General features: G+C 36.7%; 1 protein-coding gene across 2 annotated transcripts; it reads left to right on the forward strand.

Annotated features, from left to right (window-relative positions):
- Positions 1-16,004: 16,004 nt before the first annotated feature.
- Positions 16,005-20,606, forward strand: LOC107551543 (intermediate filament protein ON3-like). Of its 2 annotated transcripts, XM_016233178.1 has the most exons (10): positions 16,005-16,679; positions 17,944-18,152; positions 18,258-18,318; positions 18,428-18,523; positions 18,609-18,773; positions 18,866-18,991; positions 19,224-19,444; positions 19,524-19,579; positions 19,691-19,732; positions 19,787-20,606. In XM_016233178.1, the coding sequence occupies exons 1-10, from the start codon at positions 16,134-16,136 to the stop codon at positions 19,957-19,959; spliced, it is 1,695 nt and encodes a 564-aa protein (XP_016088664.1). In that variant the 5' UTR covers positions 16,005-16,133; the 3' UTR covers positions 19,960-20,606. The 2 variants fall into 2 exon arrangements, with proteins under 2 accessions (XP_016088664.1, XP_016088661.1); XM_016233175.1 differs by having other exon boundaries at positions 19,691-20,606.
- The last annotated feature ends 790 nt before the right edge of the window (positions 20,607-21,396 follow it).

The following is a 21,396-nucleotide window of genomic DNA, read 5'->3' on the forward strand; positions in this document are numbered from 1 at the left end:
TCTAAGGAGAATATAGACTATGCTTGCCTGTGCAAAATTAGGTGCAACAATGCTAGAGTGTTCAGAGTTGTTAACATATGCATTTGCCAAGGTGTTTACTAATTTATGACATGTTTCAAGTATTTTATCATCCGTCAAGCAAAAATACAAATATTCAGTGTATATGGTAAGATCACTTAAAATGTCTCCTGCATTTGAAGTCTTATTATCCACAAATTACATGCTGAAGTTTAATACTAATGTTAAATCATTTTGAATGCGTTATGAGCAATAGTAATAGCCTTACTATTAATAGCAAGAACCACTCATAACAGAATTGAATTTGAGCACATAATCATTAAAACCAGCAAAACAGACAAAGGAGTGATCGTCTACAAAACAAAAAGATCATATTCTATCGGTCCTCAAAGTCTGATAAACTGATAGTTTAACAATAGGTTCACTTCCCAGGAAACACACTGACGTAAATGTATACCCTGAATGAATGTATGTGTCTTCAGCTGAGAGCATCTGCATTAATGTAATTATTATTTGTTATATTCCACAGGGGGTTTCATTCATATGAAGCATTCATTTGTTATGATCAGAAAAAAGTCTGCCACAGATGCATCGCTAACATATCTTGGGCAATAGGGCTCTGTGCAGCAGGGCAATAGGGCACAGGAGCAGAGAGCCAGAAGGTTGGGATGTGGCAGGAGGAGAGCAAAGGATGGGAGGGGAACGCAGTGAGTACAGGACTACAGTTTTAAAGGATTAAAGGAATGAATGGCTCGATTTTAACTCTTTGCTTCAATGACCTACTACATCCGAGTTTGAACCTAAACATTCGAAATACACCAATTTAGGAAAACAGTCAATCTTGCAACACAAGTATTAATTTGACATGCTGGGATTGAAACATTAGCTTGCACTGTGATCGATGAATTGCAGTTATATAACAGCAGTAGTGGGACTGTTTCAATGTGAAATTCCCAATCGATTTTAATATAGTGTGTACTAAATGGAAACACCTTATTCAAATGCACTGAGTGCATTTACATTTAAAAGCAATGCAAAAGTAGGACATGCATACAGATATCATGCAAAGCTGTAGAAAAGTGTGAGAGAGAACCAGCGGACCTGCTTCTTGTCAGGCAGGTTATTATGTCCTCTGGGCCTCACAGTTTCAGTGTCAGTAACACTGGTGGGATAACTGATGCATGACCTTGGTATTACTAGTGTGATGCTTCACCGCTCTACAGTATTAGGTTTTGTTGTTTTGCACTGCTGACTAACGCTGGGTGTGATGCTTTTGTATTCCATCCATCTATAAAGAGTCATCTGTTTTTCACCATTTTCACATCCTTTGTTGCTGCACCATATGCACACACAGGCCAGATGACTCCATGATCGTGTAAAAACAGCTCAGATACTACAAAAACCTTTTAGTTTTTAATTTCTTTTGATTAAATAAACACTTTCTGAATAAACAAATACTTTATTTCAGCTTTTTAAAATAATGTTTAACAATTTAGTTTTAAGCACTTTTCAGGTTGTGTATTATGCATATAGACATTGATTGCAGGGTTTCTGCTATTATTAAAAAGATCTTAATTCACGTTTCCACAAAATAAGTCTTTTAAAGTCTTAAATCACAGCAGAAAGTCTTAAATTCAAAAACTCTTAAATGTTGCATGCATTGCAAAAAATGTAATTACAATTAAATTAAATTAAGTGAGTTACAATCGATGTGTTATGCTTAAAACAAGAAAAAAAAATCCTATCTTCTGAGCCAACAGGAAGATAATTGTTCTTTCTTAACCATAAACATCATTTTGATTAATTCCACAGAAAACAAGACGTCTTATCTTATGCAGTCTTGCTTCTCAATAAAATCTATCTTGATTTAAGAATCTTTAGACATTTGTACTGGAAAACAAGACAAAAACACTGAGAAAGAATATCACGTTTTTTTGTAATGTGATCAGAAGTACTGTAACAGGTATTTTCATATTCCTGTGGTAAGGAGCAGATCAATTGAAGCCTTAAGCAATTTTCTTTTTTGTAAAATTAATTAAATGTATGAAGATTAGTTGGAAGTTGCATTTTCAAACTTCAAAGTGTTCCCTAGACATTCACATGAAGAGAACACATTGACGTATTGTAGAGAAAAGCACCAATTACAGAAAAATAAAACCACCCATAAATCGTCCTCATGTAAAACAAATAAACCAGAATATGGCTTTATATATTAATAACCCTAGTCACAACCCACATTCTTAAACATTAGCCTTTTAACACCTCTGTCTGTTTAAAGCATGTTGTATTTACTTTTGCTAAGGTGATAAACCATCATTGTTATATAAACACATTAGACTGGTGCCTTTAAATTCCTTTTTGGTGTGGGACAAATGCTGACACACCTTTCTCAATCCCAGCAGCCACTTCTATTCACTGACTAGTTGCGACCTACCTATAAATCACTTTGGCACCTATCAAATTAATAAATGCTAATTAATTTCTAGAACCTTCATCCAGCAAAATCACCAAATAAGCATTTGCCTTAAGGCAAAATGCTCTCGACACATCGAAAGATATTTCCCCCTCCTCCAACACTGAAAATAACACTTTTTCTGCACACCGTCTACAGAATTCACAGATAGGTTTGAGAACAAACAAGAGCCACAGACGGCCAATTGTTCCAGCAAAACTAATTTATCTTCCTAAGTGATATCTTCATACTTCAAATATCCAGAAAGTTTCAACAGAAAGTTGAAAATAATTATTTTGCTTATGCAAAAACATTATTTGAAGACACATTTTAGGTGATTTCACAATAAGCTGAGCTTGTCTGAAATAGCAAAGTGTGCAGTACTTTATGTCAGCCTGTGTGCACACCTGTGCGTCTTAAAAATGCCTTGAACATGGGAATGTAATAGCTTAATTATCATTGGAGTGTCAGTGCAACAGGCTTTTCATTATAGTGATATTGATTATATATATATAAAAAAAAAATAATAATAATAATATATATATATATATTATATATATATATATATATACTGTATATATTTAAATGATTTCAGATGATCCATTTTCCAAGCTTAGACCTTCCCCTGCCTGATTTTATTAGTACTGTATTTATAGGTGTTTATACAAAGCTTTTGCATGTTTATTTGCAAATACACTGAAACAATATGAACATATTAACAGCATCTCAAACAAGGAAGTATATGCATGTATATTTTAGATTATACTGGTACAGTAGTTACATTTTGTACAGTTACAATTTTATGGTGCATTTGTCTTTTTTGGCTGTTCCTTAGAGCAAACAAAATATGAATTATATGGTTGAGCAATGATCAAATGATAACAGAATTTGTATTTATTTTTAACATTTTAACCTTTAAAAGTGATAAATACATAAACATACAATAAATGCAATAAAATCTGATATACACTGTATAAAACTTAAAGGTGTAAATAAAACAAATAATAAAGATTATTGCTGTTATTTTACAAGAAAATATTTCTACTTCAAATTTTCCTGTTTCATTTAATGTGTTAGTATGTACAGTATATATATATAGAGAGAGAGAGAGAGAGAGAGAGAGAGAATCAGAATCAGAATCAGAAGAGCTTTATTACCAAGTATGTTTACACACACAAGGAATTTGACTTGACGACAGGAGCTTCCAGTGCAGAAGAAAGTACAAACATAGTGCAGACATACATGATAGTGTAGACATACATAGGAATAACACAGTAGGGATGTAATAAGCTTTTCTAGATTTCTGCTTCCTGAAGACCCTTCCTGAAGACCTCGGTGAAGAGAGAGAGAGAGAGAGAGAGAGATATTTATACAACAGTTTGTTCTGGTTCTCAAATCTTATTGGTTGAGAACCGTGAGATATTGTACTGGAATCACCACAGGAACACCCTTTCACCGTTTGTATCACTCCGCTTCCAGTATTTCTCACGAGTGTCATGGCGGACACTCAAATCCACTAAAATTTAAAAATAATACTGTTTTTGTGTCACAGAATGTAGTTTTAAGATTTTTTTAGGTGAGAATGTACTTGTGTAGACGTCAAATATACGGTTTGTTAATAAAGATAACGTCTATTTTTAAATTTGCTTCAACGTTTTCAGAGACGTGAGCTCCTGGGTATCACCGACCGTTCAGCGCTCATGAACCCGCCGAGAGCAGCCTCACCTCGGCCAGATCTTCTGCAATTTGCCACTGGCTCTGATGTCTGATGAGATATAATTCGTTTTGGGTAAATCTGACGTGCAGTCTTTGGTCTCATTAATCTATTATTCGTTCCAGAGCAAATAGTTTCGGCAGAAGGCAAAATCTCATCAAGTTATATTTTATGTAACTTTAATGCTATATATTAGAGCATGGCTTTTATGATGGCTGTTGTTGCTTAATGAAGCAACTCAACGTTCCTTCGTTACTAGTTCTAAAGTGAAGTTTTCGAATTAGTAACGGAGGCTTCAGCTCAGCTGTTAAAGGGGTCATATGATGTTGCTAAAAAGAACATTATGTTGTGTATTTGGTGTAATGAAATGTGTTTATGCGGTTTAAGGTTCAAAAAACACATTATTTTCCACATACTGTATATTATTGTTTCTCCTCTATGCCCCGCCTTTCTGAAACGCGTCGATTTTTACAAAGCTCATCGGTCTGAAAAGCGAGGTGTGCTGTGATTGGCCAGCTATCCAGTGCGTTGTGATTGGCCGAATACCTCAAGCGTGTGACGGAAATGTTACGCCCCTTACCATATTGTGATGCCGTGTCCGGCCGGAGCGACGAGACAAAAACATTAAAGCCCATTATAAACGAGGCATTTGTTGCATCCAGTGGGGACATAATTAAGGATTATAATGACTTATACTGTCTTTTTGCACATTGCGTTGCATCGCGCCGCGTAAACATAAAACCACGTCTGCATTTGTGATCGGAGAAATGACAAACAACAAGCGCTACTCTACATTGCTCAAAAAATCATCAGTGGCAAATTCTTTAACTATAAAAAACGTACTTACAGTCTGTGAGTCAGAACAGCCAGCATTCTAGTCTACTCTCCCAGGATCAGGAAACAGTCCTCCATAAAATGTGCTGCACACATCTGAATATTTGGGTTGAAGTGTTCTGGAACAGTGTTGTAAATACAACTTAACCACTGATTTCTAGTCGTGTCCTCTTTTGGAAGACCAAACAAAGTATTTTCACATTCGCAACGAAACTCAGGGTTTCTGCTATTATTAAAAAGATCTTAATTCACGTTTCCACAAAATAAGTCTTTTAAAGTCTTAAATCACAGCAGAAAGTCTTAAATGTTGCATGCATTGCAAAAAATTTAATTACAATTAAATTAAATTAAGTGAGTTACAATAGATGCGTTATGCTTAAAACAAGAAAAAAAAAATCCTATCTTCTGAGCCAACAGGAAGATAATTGTTCTTTCTTAACCATAAACATCATTTTGATTAATTCCACAGAAAACAAGACGTCTTATCTTATGCAGTCTTGCTTCTCAATAAAATCTATCTTGATTTAAGAATCTTTAGACATTTGTACTGGAAAACAAGACAAAAACACTGAGAAAGAATATCACGTTTTTTTGTAATGTGATCAGAAGTACTGTAACAGGTATTTTCATATTCCTGTGGTAAGGAGCAGATCAATTGAAGCCTTAAGCAATTTTCTTTTTTGTAAAATTAATTAAATGTATGAAGATTAGTTGGAAGTTGCATTTTCAAACTTCAAAGTGTTCCCTAGACATTCACATGAAGAGAACACATTGACGTATTGTAGAGAAAAGCACCAATTACAGAAAAATAAAACCACCCATAAATCGTCCTCATGTAAAACAAATAAACCAGAATATGGCTTTATATATTAATAACCCTAGTCACAACCCACATTCTTAAACATTAGCCTTTTAACACCTCTGTCTGTTTAAAGCATGTTGTATTTACTTTTGCTAAGGTGATAAACCATCATTGTTATATAAACACATTAGACTGGTGCCTTTAAAATCCTTTTTGGTGTGGGACAAATGCTGACACACTTTTCTCAATCCCAGCAGCCACTTCTATTCACTGACTAGTTGCGACTGTGTTGTTGATTATTATTCAATAAATCATATTTTATATACATACTAGTATATAGCAGGGTTTCTCAACCTTTTGCCTACTGCGACCCACTTTTTTTGTATGCCAGTCATACGACCCACTAAGGCTGGAAATAAATAAATAACTGAAATACCTCTTAAGACCTAGGCTACACCGTATATGCTTATTATAATTAATTTCACAAAAACACACAAACACTTTCAATAATTAGACAGACTATGAGGCAAACCGATTTATTTATTTAAATTTATTTATTTATTAACTCACGTTAATGTGACATTTGAGACTGCCGCTCTGAAATGATGATATCCAGATGCGGTGGAATTCGGGAAAGGGTGAATCCAGTGAATCCATATTTAACATAGTCTGGGTTGTACTTGCGTTGTTTACATTTTGCTGCCTTTGAAGGGGAAGGAGTTTCTGAATCTTCTGATTTTTTTCTTTTAAAAAACGGATGCATTTTGTCAAGCTAACAGGCCGTGGCTGTGTATAGTAGGTCTGGCATAGCAATGCATTGCAATCTCCTGCACCGTCGTTACCAAGCAACGGGGAAAACAGCTGCTAGCGTGTGTAACATTACGTAAAGAGAGTAGGACCTTGTCCAATAAGAGACGTTTGCGGCAGCGATAAATTATTGTGATAGGACAGTTTAGAAACAGTGTTAGAAAGTTACGGCAATAATGATTCAACATGCGACATTCGAAAATACGATTCGTTGGAGGTCACTGTTTCAATGAGCCTTTTGTGAAGTGCACTTAATTGATGTTTTTCATATCTATTTACGCTCGTGCCGTTGAACTGTTGTATAAATGCAATATCACTCTCGTACTCGTTTTAACTCGTCACTCTCGTACACCACAAATGCTGGTGTTTTAGATGCTGTCGATAATAATGTACATATCAGTATATACACAAATGCATGAAAATGTGCATGTACTGTAAACCACTTTTTACATGGTTTTACCAATAAGACCATGTTTCTTTCTCACTTGCACCCTCATATACTGAAAAGTCAAGCTGTGAAACTGCTTCTAGGTCAGCATCAGTGCTCATGTCACTGCATCGCAGAAGCCTGTGGGAAAAGTACAGCATTTATATAACAACCCAGCTGTTGCACAGGTTCAGTCATACACACCAAGCTCATAACCAGAAGATTAAACTATTTCACTCCCTATCATTTTTATTATCTATTTATTTATTTATTTTTTGTATTGAACATAGAGACTTTTACAAAGTGATACGATTAATGTGAGATGCACAAAAAAACAAATATACAAGATGTTAGCTTAATTTCTGTGGTGTTTTGCTGCAGTGTATGTGGTATTTTGATGAGTTCGTACATGCCTTTTGGAGATCTACATGTCACTTTTTTCTCTCCGTAGAAAAAATGCTTGTCAAGGCCATCGGGAGTTACAGGTTTGAATGCTCTGAACAGACACGGGGCACCATGCCTCAGGGTCAATATGACCAGGGTCTCAGATGTCCATTCTCAGTCTTACTCAAAGGAAATAATAATGAAGAATTAGAAAAATGTCACAGATTATCCTGAGTTCCTGACCACACCTATTGAGAAGCAATGCTGGTTCAAAACAAATTTCAAGCCCATCCATTCCAATTTATGGTAATTCACACATTCTCTGAATTGGTTCAATGTAATTGGCTATTTAATTTCTACAGCACTTTCCACAATACATATTGTTCAATGAGTGACTAGTGCCAGTGAACAACTCAAAAAACACTCTTTAATAAAATGTCCCAAAAAGTGGTTTCGTAGTGATGCTATAAAAAAACCATTTTGAGTTTCTCAAAGAACCATTTATTGAACACTTCAGGTTTTTTCCCCACTATTTTGCAAGGGGAAGATTCCATGGATGTAAAACATTCTTCTTGGAACCAAAGATGCAATAAAGTCGCTTTATTTTTAAGAGTCTATGATAGCAAAGACATAGTGAACCAAAGAATCATCAAGAATGATCTGTTGAGACATGACAAGATCCACAAGATGGTATTTTGTAGCATTAGCTACATCAACAACATCATTCCTAGTTTTTATCGACTAAAGCTCTTTCTGTGAATTAAATATTCTAGTAGATTCCCTTACACTTACAATAAAAAGGCAACATGTTCACACAATGCACTGACAGCAAACGCACTCAAACGCCCTATAGTGGAAGAGGTGTGTCCAACATGTCATCCTAATAAAGTCATTGTAGTCTTATGACTGCTAAAAGTGCTGCAGGGTAGAAAGCGTTTCACAGTCAAATGTGCGAAAGACAGCAGTTTATGAACCTCAAACTAAATTAAACAGTAATCATTTACAATGAACTTGTATATGTCAATATGTGGGGGTGCTGGATTCTATCTAATCAATTAACAAGATTAATTAATTAATTAATTAATATTAATTTAGGAGATAAATACTGTAAGAATTACTGTTTTGTTTGTTCATGATACCTAAAGCATAAAAGTAGCCAACTCATTACCTTAATAAATAATATATTAGCTAACTAGACTAAACATTGCTGTTTAATTTAAACAGCAATTTTATGCATGTACTTGCACTTTGTGAATTATGTGGTGATGTCAGTGACACTTCATGCACCAATAGTTAGAAGCAACAACAGATTCACAGTCGAAATAGATCATAAAACAAACAATTCATTTATGACTCAGTGAGGGCAAGTTTCAACTGTGAGGTAAATGACACTCTCAATGTGGATGTTTTGAAAAAATGTGATTCAGAAAAGTGAAAGGAGGCCTCCCTTGTTAGTTTTGCATTTTTCACTACAAGCTGGCTCATGCCAGTTCGATCTGGTCTCAAGAGGTAAAAGGCATTGTTGGGACCTGAAAAAGTGTTTATGGTAATTATCAAAGGCAAGTTATGATCTGTGTCAAGAATGCTAGATAGCATGAGTTATCTTTGATGCCATGCGACATATGTGTTGCAGTGGTCCTTTTTATTTTTTAGTTGTATATACAGTGGAAGAAGAAGACCAGCCATAGTATGCAGAAAAATATACAAATAATAAACATGCGCATGCATTAATAAAAATAATTGTTCTAACAATGTTATTTATAGTATGTTATAGTTTTTTATTAATATTTGGATTTTTATATTATTAGTTAGGTTTCATTTATTTTTTTATTTCAGTTTTAGTTTTTATTTTTAGCTTCAAATTATTTTCATTTTCCAGTTTATTTAATTTTAGTGCTTCAGCTTAAACTTATTTCAGTTAGTTGTCAAAACAACATTTCTAATTTAAGTTTTACTTTAAGTTTGTCATTATAATATTTATATTATTATTTCATCTAATTTTTATATAATAATGCCATATTATATGTTTAATCATTTAGTTTTAGTTTCAGCTAAATTTTATTTAACAGAAAAGTTTTTAACAATTTTTGTTTTAGTTAATGATAACAGAAAATAATAAACAAAACAACATTAAAAGAAAAGTAGAATAACACAGCACCACATATAAAAATAATTTTGTTTTCAGTTTCAGGCCAAATTTTCTAAAGACACAAAACGATCCATTTTATCCACTGAGAAACCCCACGCAGGACCTTGTTACTCTTTCCATGTACAGACAATACGTTTAGGCTCCAACAAACTTAGAACTACCAAAGTATTCTCACTGATAACTTTAAAGTCATGTGGGTTCTCATTTGGTAATGGCATGTTAGCTCAGGCTGTAAGAACACAGATTGTTGAATTCAGAGGTTGTGGGTTTGAATCCCACCTGAGTCGGTGTGTTCAGCGCTATGCTGTTATGTAACACCATAGACAACGTGAGAGTCTAGACGAGAGAAAGATTTGTGTCCTTCATCAAATAACTCCTGACAGGTTTACATGCTTATGAGTAGTGTATTTTTTCACTGTTTTTGTTGACATGCATTGGTCAGTACTGTTAAATTGTACAGATTAATTGCATAATAGTACACTAAAAAAAATGCTGGGTTAAATATAACCCAGCGCTGGGTTAAAAAGGGACAAACCCAGCTATTGGGTTGTTTTGAACCCAGCTATTGGGTTGTTTTGACCCAGCGGTTGGGTTGTTTTGAACCATTAGTTTGCTGGGTTAAAAAGGGACAAACCCAGCTATTGGGTTGTTTTGACCCAGCGGTTGGGTTGTTTTGAACAACCCAATAGCTGGGTTTGTCCCTTTTTAACCCAGCATTTTTTAGAGTGTTGCAGATCTGTCAGTACACTGAACCAAGCATGCATTGCACACCCAAAAGATCATCTTTCTGAAGCAAAAGGTTATGCTAAATGCATAGTATTGACAACAGTAAGCAAGATCTGTCCAAATATACAGGTAGTAATTGAGAGCATCTTGAAGCTGGAGTTCACAAATGGAACGAAACTATATATAAAACACCAAAGTGAAATTTACAGTTCAAAACAGAATGTATTGTATTTCTGTTTAAACACAGATATCTTAAATGCCTTATAGGCACGTGCAATTGGAGCTTCCTGCATGCACATTTGTAGGCTTTTGAAATGCAAAAGTCATGAATATCACTTAACAGCACAGGGAGATCAAGTGAAACCCAAGCAATTCTAGACTTTGACAAGTCATTTACTTCATATACACCAATTCCCACATGCACTCACATTTATTGTATATAGACGCCCATCACCACACCTGGCTGGTCCAGGTTAAGTCGGGTTTATGAAAGAAAAGGGGCCTCAATCACACCTTTTCTCAGAGCTTGTTGGCCCAGCCCTTTGACTCAGCCTGGAGACTCTATGATTGAACAGGTTTCAGTTATCATCCGAATAATTAAAGGCACGCCTATGGGAAAACTCTTTCCAAACGAGCTGTACGTGAGGGGCTCCTTCTATCCAAAGATGAGCCGCACACATAGCCACACCTACCCATTCAAACTTATGCTAATGCAGAGGCACACTTAGTTTGGTTATTTTATTGGAAAATATAAAAACTATTGCACATTAAACAGAAATGTCAAAAAATTGTGTTATAATGGACCTTGTGCTGTGCAAGGATTTTTGGAGACATCTGAAGCATTCCTCAGCCTGTGCTGACAAGTATCGTTGAATGTTTCTGCAGAGTTTCAGTATTAGAGGCTTGAAGGCAAAGCCAGAAACAAGTTTAACAGTCAGGTAGAAGGTGAATGTTTCAAATAGTCATTTTTAATATTAAAATACTCATGTATACTTAATTTGCAGAGACAACTACAAGCACTGTATACTTAAACCATTCATAGTGTCTTTTATATAAGTTCTCTATTAAGTTCTGAAAAGTCCTGTATTTTCTCAGTATTTTCAATCACTTTAGGCCCTTTATTTAACATATGGATGCACAATATATTAGTATCATTCAGTATACAAGATATTTTTTAATTGCTTGTGCTTATTTACCCTTGCTGTTATCTAAGACATGTTAAATTAAATCTTTAAAACATTAATAATTTAATAAGACTGTTAAATGTAATCTTTAGCCCATCTAAAATGTAATATTCATTTTTCATATACATTATGATGCTGGGATTATTAGTAGCAGCATTTAAAATGATTGATTTAGTTTCCTTTTTTGTTACTTTAGTTCATAATCAGTCATATTGTCAACTGTGACATGAAAAAATGTTTTGTGTGTTTTGACAGAAAAATTTTTTTCTTGCAGCTCATTTCATGTACGGTATACACTTCTCAGAACACTAAAACTTGACTAAGTGCATATTGAAGGAGCTCTTCATCTTCCTTTCATTCTTCTTTCATTCTGCATTCTTTTAAAATGCTTTTTATTAAAGGGACATCTATAGGAAAATTCTTTCCACAAGTGATTATTTAGCAAACATAAATGTAGCAAAAACGAATCTACACAAAAACAACTGATGGGTGCACAGTTCATTTTCTTATGTACAAGACTGATATTAGCATACAGTTGTACTCAAGTGTACGAAGTGTATGTTAATGCAATTTTTAAACACAGGACTTTTTCTTCACTTCATTTATTCCCATTATTTAATTTAGGCCAGTCCGCAGAATCTGTTTAATGCAGGAGCTGAACGCACAAACTTCACTCCACCCAGTAGTAAATGTTATTTTATTTCATGAAGACAGTTATTAGTTCATAAGGCCATGTTCTTGTGAATGATTGTAACCATATTTGGAAATTAATCTCAAAGACTTGGGTGTGGACAAGAAAAAGGGGTGTGGTCTGAAAAGGTGGGACCCATCTGACTCACTAATGATTGGTGGGCTTTCATGAAAAGGAAGATATCCCTTGTTTCAGCACAATGAATATGACTATGTCTGAGCAAGCACTCAACTCTCAGATTTCAGCTCAAGAGCTGCTCTGCCTTTTAACGCCATCATAAACTACAGAAGACTCCTATGAAAACATAGGAGACATTATAATAGTCATATAGAGTAAAGCTGTAAAAATATGTGGCTTCAGTCTTTCATCGTAGCCTAGTTTCACTGATTATTTTGTATGATGCACACAATATGAAATGCTACTGGAAATATGAGTGTAATCCTGTTTTTGCAAGTTTGTTGCCATAACTTTTTATCATGCCCTTTTAATCATTGCAAACAAAAACTCTGTGTTTTTATTCGACTAAACAGTCAAAAAAACTCAACGCATGGAAGTTATGTAATAAATTACAGACAAATTATCAATTAAATGTATGAAACAAGTTCAACAGTGGAAGTTGCAACCTAGTGTACAAGACAGTAAAAAGTCACTCCAGTGGATATGTGCATAAATAAATCAGGATCTGGACAAATTTCAAGCATTGCGTTATTGGCAATGTTGGGCCCCACCTAATGTGTAGAACGAAATTAAAGCTTTCATGTCTAGACAATCCAAAATGCAGTATGACTAACCAACCAATGATTCACTTTTCTTTGTTGCACTGTGTGGTGATGCCACACAAAGCCTGAATTAAACCATGTCCATATTGTACCATTTCTATGGTTCTTCATTACTGTTGCTTGCTGGACTGTACAGTTTTATATCAGTCAGATTTTGGGTAAAAACAAAAGGCACAAGCCATGAAAAGCTACTCATTTAGAGCTTGCTCTTTAGAGAAATATCTTAAAATGTATGAAACAATGCCTATTGCAGGGATGAAGACAGTGGACAAAAAAATAGTTGTGGCTACTAAGGTTGGGCCAACTTCACTGAGGCCTTACTAAGGAAGACACTGCCAAATAAGCTCAACGCCAACTGAAAATGTCAACTGTCAATTCAATCGATAGAAACACTTTTGATTTTGTTCACCCCTTCTCTTTCCTGCAGCAGGCAATGTGAATTAACACCAGGTTTAATCCATTATCACAAACAACGAGTCTTTTGTTGCATTTGGGAGAGCAAGGATGTGAATAAATTGGAAGCTGAAACATTATTCATCATTATTATGATGAAACTGAAGCATTATGTGATGTTAAAGATATGCCAACCTAGTTTGATGTACCATTTTCTTGGCTATTTGTAGGAAGGGCTATGGTTTGTTATTGTAAAAACATGGTGCAATGAGAAAATACAGAGTGTGCTTCAAATGTGCCTCCTGCAATCATAGAGTCCGTTTTACAATATTAGTTTTCTTGGATTTTAACCCAAATGATATACAATATCTTGTCCAAGTTATTGTTGTTGCTGCACAATTTAAATTGTGTTTTGCCCTGTTAAAGTGTTTTCCCTATCATTATAGGTCAGTAAAGTAAAAATTAATACTATTTCATCTAAATAAATAAAACAGGAAAAAAAGCAATCATTTTAAATGCTATCAAATGAATTTAGTCATCACAAAATTATAGTGTTCAGTATGAAAATTCTCAAAATATTTATTGAGATTACATTTAACAGTGTTAAGATTAACTGTAAATAAGCATTAGACAACAAAAAAAGGTATTCCTAAATATAAAAATTTAGTAAATTAGCATTCAAAATTAATATCAACTGATATATATAGCATATCGAATGATACATAACAATAAAAAATAAATAAATAAATGGAACTTTGATACTATTTTTACTTCTTAACCCTAGACTGGGACTGACCCTCTATACTTTTATATTTCAGTAATAAAGTCATTGGCATTAATATACACTTACAATATTTATTGATCACACCAATTGGCTCCACTTAGATATTTCGGCCATTATAGATACTGTCAATATGATTTATTGTATTGCCTGCTATTTATATTATTTTATATTATGCCTGCTATATACAGTATATGTATATATATAATTTTTGGTTGTCTCTAAAAGGAAGTTTAGTAGTTCAAATAACTGATCTGAATAACCAAAACTTTTGACCAATGTTCTCATATGTCCCAATGAAAATATGTTACACCAACAGTTGCACCCTAAATGCACTACTCTTTCATCTTAAATGAAAAAGTGGTTGTTATGAGAGTGATTAAAAATATATAACACCAGAGTCACAAGAACTAAATACAATTGAATACACAAATTTCACACATGGCCAAGCTAAACGCACATCTGTGGAAAATGTTAAATTCATGTGTTTTTCTCTAATCACATAAAAATTAAATTGATTTCTGTAGAGGATGCTTCGAGACATCTCACAATCCAACCCCCCACATTGTATAACTTGTATCACCTGACAGATTGCCTTATACACATTCAAATGTGGTGAAACTCCACCAAAACCCTGACATCTGACAAAGACTTGACAGTATTACTGTTCAGATCAATGGAGTAACAATAGGCTGTACCATTTTAAGAAAAATCCACTGGGGGCCAAATACCAGGAAAACAATGTTTGTTAATCAAGTGACTCCTCCTGAATTTCTACAGACAAATATGTCTAATTTTCCTCTCAGTGACAAGGGGCTATGTTTATAGAGGTCCCGGTTAATGTTCTAGCATTCTCACGTTAATAAACCTGACAGACTGAATCTATTCCTGCTGTGCACTTCACTTTATCTGATTAACTAAAGTGAGTGAGTTTTCTAAATTAATCTTTCAGACCTGTCCACTTCCCAAGTCTACAGAACCACACTGACTGTTTGAACATGATAGGGGCGATACTGACATGCTAACAAAAGCAGCACGTGTTGCTAAATAATGCCACCTAAGGACAGCTACAAAAATAACCACACTGATGCAGCCACCATTCTCTGTTCTGAGTTCTAATACTCACCTATAACAATCCAAACTAAAGTTAAAATCTAGTATGCTAAAGCAAACAAAGCTGTTAACATTCCCAATAAAGTTTGTGCTATGTGTTTTAATATGAGGTAACATAAAAATCTACTTTGCATGCAACTGCGACAACCCTCTGGGAACCACAGAACAAGGTAGTGAAGTAGTGTCCGTGAAAGAGCCATTGAGGTGAGAGAACAGAAGCTTGATTGTTTGACTGGAAAGAGAAGCCTGTGGGTCACAATGGCTTCCAGGATGAGCGCCAAGCTTCAACATTTAAGCCCTTCATCAAATATTCCCCTATGTAATACTCCTGCATGAAACTTAAAGCAAACAGAGAGCCCTGAATCTCCCAAAATCATGAAATATGTATGGAGTTGTATAGTTTGCCATGCACCAAGTTTACAGAATGCCATCTGGTTATTTAACTAAGGTGCAGAGCACTAGTAAAATATAAAGGTTTTGTAGTATATGCAAGAAGAGGGTGTGCTGAATTCTGGTAACCTTGTTTTTCTACTCCCGGTTTGTCTCCTAATTTCTCCACTTTATGTGAGAGAGTGTGCATAAAAATCAGGGTGTGACCAGGCCTTCTCTGCTGAAAGCGCTCCCATACCAGCCCAGCAAGATGGGTGTATGTATCATTTGGACGGGGACGAAAGGCAGGACAGGAGCCTGAGGCCGAAAGGGGAGTGGTCAGGTGAGCCCCTCCCGTAGCATAAGAGGTATAAAAGCTGCTGCACTCCTTGAAGAAGGCACTCAGAGGGATTTAACTTTCCTCTTAGTGAGCTCTCCTGCTCTGGATCTCTCTGTCTCATCCTGCTCTTTCTCTCTCTAAACCTCACCCCTTCATAGACGACAGCAGCCATGTCTTCAATCAAAACCACTACTTACAGCGTCAGCGGTGGAAGCATGAGTGGCGGCATGGGTGGAGGTATCAGGAAGAGCTTCTCTAGCATGTCTGCCAGCGCAGCACCCATTGGCAGCAGGATGAGCTCTGTTTCATTCCGTCGCTCCGGCGGTGGCGGTGGCGGTGGCGGTAGTGGCTTTGGCGGAGGATCTGGAGCAAGCTACAGCTACAGCATTGGCGGCGGTGGCTATGGAGGAGGTCTCGGAGGAGGTTACGGAGGAGGTCTCGGAGGAGGTTATGGCGGTGGTGCAGGATTCGGCGGTGGTGCAGGATTCGGCGGTGGTTCAGGATTCGGCGGTGGTGCAGGATTCGGTGGTGGTGCAGGATTTGGTCTAGGTGGAGGGTACCCTGGTGGTATGGCACCCATCACAGCTGTCACAGTCAACCAGAGCCTCTTAGCCCCACTGAACCTAGAAATCGACCCCAACATCCAAGTTGTCCGCACCCAGGAGAAAGAGCAGATCAAGAACCTCAACAACCGCTTTGCTTCCTTCATTGACAAGGTTAGTCTTCTTCTTGCAAGCATACACAGTTGTACAACACAACAATCTCATTTTGCACCTCCAACATTTTGACTTTTCATTTGAATGTTGGATTTTCATGCACACATTTCAAGGGCCTTCATATGAGCTGAGTTCTTCTCATTAAATATTTCACAACCAGTCACTTGCACCTGGAAATCCTCCTAGTGTCAGATTCTGTATAACGGTAAGCACATAGGAGACAGGCTGGCATTGCATATGCCATATTTTGCATCATTATCACTACATTTCAGTCAAGCAGTCAAAGTCTATATCTTAGCACAGGCTTGAGTTTTTTTTCCTTGTATGCAATTGTTCTCAGACAGTCAGGGTGAATTTGGAAACCCAAGCCAGGTGAGATCCAATGACTAGGCCAATCCAAATAAGGGCAAGGATCAAGTTTGCCCTCTATCCCTATGGCAGCAATGCAGATGTGTGTGTGTGTGTGTGTCTGCAACAGATGAGCACCGTCTTTAACACTCTTACTCAATGCAATACCTGTCATAAAAATGGCCCTAAAAGTAGCTTTATGTAGGTCATAATAATAATTTTATCCTAAACAAAACAAGTTTCCTGTTTTGATTCTCCAACACCTTTGGGGAATTCACCATGTAACCACACCTTGTAAATTTCACCCCCTAACCTAGGTGCTACGCCCATTTGTATGATTCTGTCAAGAGATATTATCAGCAATCATGTAGCTCACATAACTCTTCTGATGTCATTGATGCTTTGTTCTTTTTATGTGAATCATGCAAGTTCAAAGTCATTTTGAGATTTTGCACAAAATTAATTGCATGGCATAAATGTGCAGGAGGGTGGGAACAGTTAGTACCTGAGGGTAAGGTGTGCCATATCATCTCTGTTAAGGCCTGCAGCTTGGCACAGGTCTCCTAGGAGCCTCGCCTTAATGCCTGGAGGGAAACATTGTTTTGGGAGCATAAATTGGAGCATAGAGAGTCTGAACATGTTGTGGTGTCACTTGAGGTTAGCATTTCATTATCTCCAAAGGGGAGTGTGCATATTAAGAAGACAGTTACTCCACGAAAACTGTGCTGGCCAACAAGGCATGGCACATATGCTAATAAATTCCTCTAAATGTGCCAAAGGTGTGTCCCCGCAAGTCCTGATATGCAATAAGAGGCGTGTTTGATAATTACTGTGAAAGACTTATCTTGTGGCATGAGTAATGATGTCCTAATAAAGTCACTTATTCAGATCGTTTATTGGTTTATCTCCAACACAGGTGCGCTTCCTGGAACAGCAGAACAAAGTACTCGAGACAAAATGGAGTTTACTGCAGGACCAGACCACTACCCGCTCCAACATCGACGCCATGTTCGAGGCCTACATCGCCAACCTGCGCAGACAGCTTGACGGACTTGGTAATGAGAAGATGAAGCTAGAAGGAGAGCTAAACAACATGCAGAACTTGGTAGAAGACTTCAAGAACAAGTGAGTAGCTGTGCAAGAGCAGGTTTATAGTCTATGAATTACGCTTTGTGTGCATGGTATAATTTGACAAGCAATGTGCTAAAAGTGGAAAACTTATCTTTGCAGATATGAGGATGAAATCAACAAGCGTGCCTCAGTGGAAAATGAATTTGTCCTGCTCAAGAAGGTAAAACACTTCACTGCTGTCTTGATTCTCTAGTTATATTTTGCAATTCTTTTCATTGTAAATCTGTAAAGGCCACATATTATATTGAGCTTTGTACATGTCTTCATAGGATGTTGATGCCGCCTACATGAACAAAGTTGAGCTTGAGGCCAAGGTTGATTCTCTTCAAGATGAAATCAACTTCCTCAGGGCCATCTTTGAAGAGGTGAGAGTTGATTCAAATTATATTACCACTGAGATGCTAGTTTTTAGTGTTAGGTGCATCTCAAACCTTCACCTTGCAATTTTAGGAGCTGCGTGATCTCCAGGGACAGATCAAAGACACATCAGTCATTGTGGAAATGGACAACAGTCGCAACCTGGACATGGATTCCATCGTTGCTGAGGTCCGTGCACAGTATGAGGACATCGCCAACCGCAGCCGCGCTGAGGCTGAGTCGTGGTACAAACAGAAAGTAAGAAAAGACGTTCAAGCATCAAACCAACACTATCTTGAAGCAATCAACTGACAGATTCTAATCACAATGACTCTCTTTTCACCACCTAGTTCGAGGAGATGCAGTCATCTGCCGGCAAACACGGAGACGACCTTCGCAGCACCAAACAGGAGATTGCAGAGCTCAACCGCATGATCAGCAGACTTCAGAATGAAATTGAAGCTGTCAAGGGACAAGTAAGAATTTTGTTAGTCTTTGGATGCTTTTGGATGAGATTTTAACCTGAATTAGATTGTCAACCAAATCCTTAGTACGAAATGTACTTTCAAAGAAAGATTTGTACTTTCAATGATCAAAATTTGCATGTTACGTTGAAAATAACATGATGTAAATGAGTCTCTGAGGACAAGAATAATGTAAAAGTGTTGCTGAAAACTAAAGTCATAATGTCTTCTTTGAACTGCTCAGCGTGCCAACCTGGAAGCTCAGATCGCTGAGGCTGAGGAGCGTGGAGAACTGGCAGTGAAGGATGCCAAGCTCCGCATTAAGGAACTGGAAGAAGCCCTGCAAAGAGCAAAGCAGGATATGGCGCGCCAGGTGCGTGAGTACCAGGAGCTCATGAATGTCAAACTGGCCTTGGACATTGAGATTGCCACCTACAGGAAACTTCTGGAAGGAGAGGAGAGCAGGTCAGTCTCTTTGCTATTTTGAAAGTATTTTTTTTCTGTTTAAATTTGTCTTTATATTTACATTTATTTTCTTTGTCAGGATTGCTTCTGGTGGTGGCTCTGCAACTATCCACATCCAGGAGTCAAGCAGCAGCGGTAAGCGTATTATCTTTTCCTATCATGACCTTAGAAAAAAAATCATATAATTTGCTGTAAAAACTGCATTGGTGTTCAGTAAAACTAATGTCTCTGTTTTTTGGTTCTCAGGTGGTGGCGGCGGCGGCGGCGGCGGCGGCTTCGGATTCGGTGGTGGTGCCGGATACGGTGGTGGTTCTGGATACGGTGGTGGTTCTGGATACGGTGGTGGTTCTGGATATGGTGGTGGTGCCGGATATGGTGGTGGCAGTGGCTTCAGCAGTGGCAGCGGCTATGGATATGGTGGTGGCTCAGGGATGTCCATCGGCGGCGGTGGTGGCGGCAGCAGCCAAGTCTCAATTTCCCGCTCTGTGGTGCAGAGCCAGAAGCGCCGCTTGTAAACCAAAAACTTCCACCCAGTTACCCACTCCCAAATATCATCCACCACCTGGGCAACTCCTACCTTTTTCACTCCACATTTCAATGCTTCTTACCTTTTTGATGAATTTAAGCCCCAAAAACCACTGTCACCCAAAGAGACTTTCATGTCAAAGTGTTATATCAGAATGGCTTTTCACACTCACTGTGTTGTCTTTGATTTTAGTTTTTGCCTCTTGGCATCACTCCTCATCCAGAGTACAAATTGTCCTTGAGTGGATGCACAATGAGAAATGAGCTAATGAGACAGACAAAGCATGGAGCTCAAGTACTTCTTCAGGGTGAATAGCTTTTGTTGCTCTATGTCACGACATGCAAGAATTAAACACACAAAATTAATTCTTTTTCAGCTGACTCAGAATTCTGCGTCACTACAACCAGCATTGTTAATGCTTCTGCTGCATACTCATAGTGCAACAAAATCTACTCAATTGAGATTGTACTGCCCTCAGAGAGGGGTAACTGTGAGGCAAATCTCAGTTATTACCCAACTTTTACTCTTTCCTTTTCCTGATTTTGGATGATGGGCTGATGAGCTGTTCTTACGTCAAAATTTTTGTATTCATCAAGCCATGTACCACTTGGAAACACCAATAAATCAGGGTTACATAAAATCATTTGTCTTCAGTTATTTCTTTAACCTTTCTTTTTTTACACAACATAGGAATACACAAATGCAACAAAAAATGACCATTTAATTATCACTGCTATAGAGATATTTGGGTAAATGGCATGCAAGAGTGTCCACAATAAAGTAAAGGGGAAGGAAAGTAATTTATGGTTTTGAAAAACTTATAGACCAATTTCAAGAAAAAGTTTAAATTTAATGACCCTAAAAAAAGTAATAACAATAACATATTTGACTTGCATCTTTTTTTTTCTTGAATGTTGCGAATGAATTAATAAATGTCATTACATTTTTGGTGAGAATTACATTAATTTGTGATTTTTTTTGTTTTTCTAAGAAATATTAATAGAAGAACATTCCAAATACTTAGTAAGGTTTTCTTTTAAAAATGTCATTCTTTTAATGCGCTGTTTTTTTCCATATTATCCTGATAATTTTAACCCATATTTCGAATTCACACTAGCAAACATAATATTCATATTGAAGTCAAATTAGCTAGCATCCATTTAACATGGATCACAACTAACAAAAAGTACCAAAAGATTAAAAATATGCACCAAGGTAATACCACAGTATTCTTTGTTCTTTGTTTAGTTCTTTGGTTTTTGTAATCGACAAACCTGTAAGGCTAGTAATTATTAATACAATTAATTAAGAATAAGCATAAAATAATATTACATTGGGAAACAAGGACATAGCCCATATCTTACCTTCAAGATCAAAGTAAATGTTTGAGACTGTGGGAAACAAATGTAAAAAGATTTAAAATTTA

Source organism: Sinocyclocheilus grahami, unplaced genomic scaffold, assembly GCF_001515645.1.
Source record: "Sinocyclocheilus grahami isolate Dianchi unplaced genomic scaffold, SAMN03320097.WGS_v1.1 scaffold426.1, whole genome shotgun sequence".
NCBI classification, from domain to species: Eukaryota; Metazoa; Chordata; class Actinopteri; order Cypriniformes; family Cyprinidae; genus Sinocyclocheilus; species Sinocyclocheilus grahami.

What these genes read in the sequence shown, in the direction of transcription:
- LOC107551543 (XM_016233175.1), top strand. Translation starts at nt 16,134, where the DNA reads ATGTCTTCAATCAAAACCACTACTTACAGCGTCAGCGGTGGAAGCATG. An exon ending in AGTCGTGGTACAAACAGAAA is followed by an intron (nt 18,774 to 18,865) that starts GTAAGAAAAGAC and finishes TTCACCACCTAG; the next exon opens with TTCGAGGAGATGCAGTCATC. An exon ending in CTGGAAGGAGAGGAGAGCAG is followed by an intron (nt 19,445 to 19,523) that starts GTCAGTCTCTTT and finishes TTTCTTTGTCAG; the next exon opens with GATTGCTTCTGGTGGTGGCT.